The sequence below is a fragment of a genome, unplaced genomic scaffold (genome assembly GCF_019419815.1).
Source record: "Pyrus x bretschneideri cultivar Hongxiangsu unplaced genomic scaffold, Pyrus_bretschneideri_v1 Contig62, whole genome shotgun sequence".
Taxonomy (NCBI): Eukaryota; Viridiplantae; Streptophyta; class Magnoliopsida; order Rosales; family Rosaceae; genus Pyrus; species Pyrus x bretschneideri.
In genome coordinates this window covers 2,379,754-2,385,937 of record NW_025999801.1, presented here as the reverse complement: position 1 = coordinate 2,385,937, position 6,184 = coordinate 2,379,754, and the positions used below count along the sequence as shown (strand labels likewise).

General features: G+C 34.3%; 1 protein-coding gene across 1 annotated transcript; it reads left to right on the top strand.

Moving 5' to 3' along the window:
• Nucleotides 1–4,641: 4,641 nt before the first annotated feature.
• LOC125471846 (putative disease resistance RPP13-like protein 1) lies at nt 4,642–5,814 on the top strand. The gene is made up of 3 exons (XM_048572693.1): nt 4,642–4,939; nt 5,194–5,366; nt 5,647–5,814. Exons 1-3 carry the CDS (start codon nt 4,642–4,644, stop codon nt 5,812–5,814), a joined length of 639 nt encoding a protein of 212 aa, XP_048428650.1.
• Nucleotides 5,815–6,184: the final 370 nt, after the last annotated feature.

Below are 6,184 nucleotides of genomic sequence, written 5' to 3'. Positions count from 1 at the left end.
CCAAAATCAGAGTTGAAATAACTGTTAAATCATGATTTTTCGTTTATAATTGTTGAAAAGTTTTATCCCATTAGTTTATATCTGAATGTTTGTTTTTTGTGATTTTTGGTGTATATGATCTCGAAGTATATACAAACAAGTCTGACGGTTGGATCGTTGAAATTAGTTTCGTAGAATGTATATTCCATCAAAACAATAGATTTACTAACACTTAAAGAGTTTATTTATATTTTCATTAAGTATAACTAGTGTAAATATTTTAAATTAAAGATCGAATTCAGTCATTGTATTTAGATAGGGTCAAGGAGTGTAGCTATAAAAAATCATCAAAATTGGAGTTAAAATAACTATTAAATCGTGATTTTTCTTTTATAACTGTCAAAAAGTTTTGCCCTGTTAATTGATTTCTGAATGTTTGTTTTCTGTGATTTTTGGTGTATATGATCTCGAACTATATACAAACAAGTTTGACGGTTGGATCGTTGAAACTAGTTTCGTAGAATGCATATCCCATCAAAACAATAGATTCACTAACACTTAAAGAGTTTATTTATATTTTCATTAAGTATAACTAGTGTAAATATTTTAAATTGAAGATGGAATTTAGTCATTGTATTCATATAGGGTCAAGGAGTGTAGTTGTAAAAAATCATCAAAATCGAAGTTAAAATAACCGTTAAATCGTGATTTTTCGTTTCTAATCGTCGAAAAGTTTTGTCCCGTTAGTTGATCTTTGAATGTTTGTTTTTTGTGATTTTTGGTGTATATGATCTTGAAGTATATACAAACAAGTTTGACGGTCGGATCGTTGAAACTAGTCTCGTATAATGCATATCCCATCAAAACAATAAATTTATTAACACTTAAAAGAGTTTATTTATATTTTCGTTAAGTATAACATAAGAGTTTGTGGTATCCACTAGTATAAATATTTTAAATTGAATATCAAATTCAGTCATTGTATTCATATAGGTTCAAGGAGTGTAGCTGTAAAAATCATCAAAATCGGAGTTGAAATAACCGTTAAATTGTGAATATTTCGTTTATAATTGTCGAAAAGTTTTGTCCCGTTAATTGATCTCTGAATGTTTGTTTTTTGCGATTTTTGGCGTTTGCGATCTTGAAACCAATTTCGTAGAATGCATATCCCATCTCTGAATGTTTGTTTTTTGCGATTTTTGTCCCGTTAATTGACGATTGGATCGTTGAAACTAGTTTCGTAGAATTCATATGCCATCAAAACAATAGATTGACTAACACTTATAGTTTATTTATACTTTCATTACGTATAACATAAGATTTTGTGGTATCCACTAGTGTAAATATTTTAAATTGAAGGTCAAACTTAGTCATTGTATTCATATAGGATCAATGAGTATAGCTGTAAAAAAATCATCAAAATCGAAGTTAAATTAACTGTTAAATCGTGATTTTTCGTTTATTACCGTCAAAAAGTTTTGTCCCGTTAGTTGATCTCTGAAAAAAAAAATTTGCGATTTTTGGCGTATACGATCTCGCAGTGTATACAAACAAGTTTGATGGTTGGATCGTTGAATGGTATATATATTAAATAGCTTTAAATTTATTTATTTTGTACATATAACACTTAAGAAATTGAATGATATATATATTTATTAAGTAGCTTTAAATTTATTATTGCAGTGCAGATTGGGTTTTTTTTAGAAAATATATTATTGTAGGTTTTATGTAAAAAAAAATTGAATTTGAAGGGAGTAAAGTCAAATTTTTAGTAAATTTTATTATTTATAAAAATTATTTTTATAAATTTTGCTCGACAAACCAATCATTTGTTGCGCAAAATCTTTAAATTTGGACGGGAGCGAAAAATGGGATGCGAGAAATGTTTTTTAATTTTTTTTTAAGACTTTGCGCGACCAACACTTCATCACACAAAACTCTAAAAATTTGGACGGGCACCAAAAATGGGCCGCGGGAATTTAAAATTTTTTTTTTTAAGACTTTGTGCGACCAATACTTCGTCGAGCAAAACTTTGCGTGACCAACACTTCGTTGCCCAAAACTTTGCACGATCAACACCTTGTCGCTCAAAACTCCAAAAATTTGGGCAGGAAAAAAAATGGGATGCGGGAATTAAATTTTTTTTTTTTTTTAAAGACTTTGCGCGACCAATATTTCGTCGCGCAAACTTGTATCCTTTATCGCGCAAAGTAATACGGTTTTTAAAACCAAAATAACTCCTCCACAATTTTCTCAATGCCTTTCTCTACTCTTACCTCTCCTCTTTCTTTCCCTCTCCCCAAATCCGACACTCTCTCACACTCACTCCTCTCACTTAATCTCTCTTCACTATCTCTCACTCTCACTCACTCTCTTATCTCTCTCTCACTATCTCCTTTAATTCTCTCACACTCACTCCTCCCTCTCATTCTCACTCACTCTCCATCTTGCCAAAAGATATATTTTCCCCAAATTTTAATTTTTTTCATTAATGTGTTTTTGGAGTTAGTTTTGAGTTTGGTGCGAGGTTTGGGGTCGAGTATAGGATGAGGAATGGAGTTTGGGGTCGGATTTGGGGTATACCAATTTTAGGGGAGATTATGCCAATTTTTTGTTATTATTTTGTTATTTGACCATATATATGTTTTTGTAGGGAATTATTGATACTTTGACGGCTAAAGTTGAGGAATATGACGCTATCGAAACATATCCCCCGCCACTACCACCACAATAGACTTGTATTAGGATTTTATTATTGTACTTTGTTAATTTATGTGTACATTTTGTATATATTATATATATTGGATATTTGATCACTATTTTTCATATGTAATTTTATTTTGAATATGTCAATTTAAATTAAAGTAATTAAAAAAATAAAATCATACAATTAAATTAAATTCAAAAAGAAAAAATTCAAAAATTTTGCACTACCAAATATTTTGTTGCGTAAACAATTAATATAATTAAATTAATATAAGAGAAATAATAAAACAAAAAGTCAAAAAACCTTGCACGACGTTATCTTTGTCGCGCAAAGTATCTTTGCGCAACAAACTAATTCGTCCGAAGATTAATTTTCGTTGCGCAAACCCTATCATCACTAGCTTTGCGAGACGAACCATGCGGGACCAAAATTTCGTCGCGCAAGGTTTTGCGCGACGAAATTGTACTTTGCGCAACAAACTTATTTCATCGCTTAAAGTGTTTTTTGGAGTAGTGCAAAGAAATGCCTTCATCTTTGCTTCCCAAGCACCATAGTTCTCACCATCAAAGTATGGTGGATGTGAGATTGATCCAGCTGCTCGATCCATCACAATAGTCCCCAGGAGCTCTCTAAATAACTTTAGAGAACTGCTCTGGTGCCATTTGAAATTGTAAACCTGGATGGATCAATGTTAAAATGCAATAAGCAGGAATGATATGTGATTCAATCCTGGTACTTCACAACACAAATCAAAACACAACAAACTGAGAAAACAAACGAAGACAAAGTTTTTGCACGAAATCTCGCATGAGGAAAAAACCCTCCACACAGGAGAGAAAAACCTCAAGGCACACAACCAATTTCACTAAAAAACTTAAGGACTTATACAAGACTCAATTGATACTTTCTTACACCACAAAAGAAGCTTGATCAAATACTCTTGTCTTGTAGAACACGCCCTCTTCACCTTCTCTTGGATTCACACCGATTCACACTCACAAGCAAAGCTTACACAAAGTTCCATGATGAATGAATGATGTGTTATGCTCTCAGACTATCACCTAGATAAATCTAAGAACCTAACAGCCTTTTGTCTCTCCCCCTTGACCTTATAAAACAATCTCACGATTTTGATTAGAGTGCAAAAGGTGTCGTGTAAAGCTCCTAGCACAACCCTTTATATACTAGGTTAACTCTTTTACCTAATAAACAAAGAGATTGGCCTTATTTAAACATCTTCCTTATTTAAGACTATGCAGATTTGTATAGACTTCTAGAATCCCACACCAAATCAAAATTTAATAGGGAAAACAAATCCTATATCAATGCAAATGGTTCTTACCAGAAAAGAGCTTTGCCATGTAACATTAGTCAATCATGCTCCTCATTTAACGCAAGCTCCAACCTTTGCATGTTACAATTAATCCCAAGACTAGGAATAACCAACTTACAAACTCTTTACATTTGCTAGGAAATAGCCAACTTAATTACACTTTCAATAAATAAATAAATAAAAAGTCAAAAAAGGAATAAAGGGAGGGCATGAGTCATGACTGATAGGGGTACCAACCTTTTTACTTAGAAAATTAGGACTTTATCATTATAACTTTTGTGTTAACCAGGTCGCCGAATCAATAACCAACTCGCTCTAGGTCTAGTGGACTTTATTATTGCAATCTTTGTGTTAAACAACTCGTCGACTGAATAACCAACTCACTTTGAGTATAGTGGTACTTCTCTTCTCAAAGTTGAAAGAGATTCCAAGTTGAAATCCCCATTCCTAAAGATAGTGGAAGAAATATAGATTCCAAACGTTTTTCGTGTCTAAAATCCAGCGTCTCCCACGTCCAACCAACCTACAAGGAAGCTTCCAATAATTACAACCGCCGCGTTCACGGCATTACAATGACAATGTCCACAGTTACATTTCATTGAAATCCTTTGCAAAAGGAGGAATGGCTGCAGCTCTAATTGGAGAGGCTTTTCTCTCTGCTTCCATCAAGGTTTTGTGTGACGGAATTACTTCAACTGAGTTCATCGATTTATTTCGGCGCAAGAAACTCGATGAATCACTCCTCGTGAAACTGAAGATAACACTGCTCGCTCTTTACACAGTGCTTACTGATGCAGAAGAGAAGCAGATCGTGAACCCTGCTGTCAGAAACTGGCTTGATGAGCTCAAACATGCAGTCTTTGACGCGAAGGATTTACTGGATGAGATCGATACTGAAGCTTTGCGATGCAAGGTGGAAGGTGAAGATCAAAACGACAAATTAACTAGTAAGGTGTGGAACTTCTTCTCTACTTCTCATAATTCTTTTTATCTAAACATGAATGGTAGGATAAAAGAGTTATTTCAAAGACTAGAACAGCTTGCAACAGAGAAAGATGTCCTTGGTCTGAGAGAAGTTCATGGGGTTAAGGTTTCAATAGAACTCCAACAACTTCCTTGGTTGATGAGTTTCGTGTATATGGTAGGGATGACGATAAAAAATATTTATCGACAGTGTTATTGTCCGATGATGCCAGCGATAATGATGTATGTGTCCCTGCCATAGTTGGAATGGGTGGGGTTGGTAAGACTGCCCTTGCTCAAATCCTTTATAACGATGATAAGGTGAAAGAGCATTTTGCTCTTCGAGCTTGGGCTTGTGTTTCTGAAGATTATGATGCTATTAGGGTAACTAAAACCCTTCTCGAGTCAGTTACTTCAAAACCTTGTAATCTGACAGATCTGAATTTGCTTCAACTTGAACTAAAGGAACAAATTAGGGTGAAAAAGTTTTTATTTGTGTTGGATGACCTTTGGAATGAGAAATATCTTGACTGGGAGTGATTCCGAATTCCTTTCACTTCAGAGGCAAGGGGAAGTAAGGTCATTGTAACATCACGAAGCACAAATGTAGCATCTATCAAGCAAAATGTTCCTATTCACAAATTGAAACCCTTGTTCAATGAAGATTGTTGGTTTCTACTTGCACAACATGCATTTTGGAAATCAAACCCATGGTTCACGTCCAAAGTTGGAAGAAATTGGCAAGAAAATTGCGGTCAAGTGCAATGGTTTGCCTCTAACTGCAAAAACAATTGGGGGTTTGTTACGTTGCAAGATAGATGCTGAGGAATGAATAGCATCTTAAATAGCAATATTTGGGAGCTATCTTATGAGAGAAGTAATATCCTTCCAGCTCTAGGGTTGAGTTACCATTATCTCCCAGCTCAATTAAAACGATGCTTTGTTATTGTTCAATTTTTCCGAAGGGATATAGATTCAAAAGGGAAGAAGTGGTTTTGCTTTGGGTTGCAGTAGGTTTGATTGTACAAGTTGAGAATATGAAAGTGGAAGAGGTGGCTGACAAATAGTTTGATGAATTGTTATCTCGATCGTTGTTTCAAAAGTCACGGAAATGAGTTTTAAGATGCATGATCTCATTAGTGGCTTGGCTACGTTCATGGCCAGGGGGTTTTGCTATAGCTTGGAAGGCAAGGAATCACATG

What these genes read in the sequence shown, in the direction of transcription:
- LOC125471846 (XM_048572693.1), top strand. Translation starts at nt 4,642, where the DNA reads ATGGCTGCAGCTCTAATTGGAGAGGCTTTTCTCTCTGCTTCCATCAAG. An exon ending in TTTGCGATGCAAGGTGGAAG is followed by an intron (nt 4,940 to 5,193) that starts GTGAAGATCAAA and finishes ATTTATCGACAG; the next exon opens with TGTTATTGTCCGATGATGCC. An exon ending in AAGATTATGATGCTATTAGG is followed by an intron (nt 5,367 to 5,646) that starts GTAACTAAAACC and finishes TGTTCAATGAAG; the next exon opens with ATTGTTGGTTTCTACTTGCA.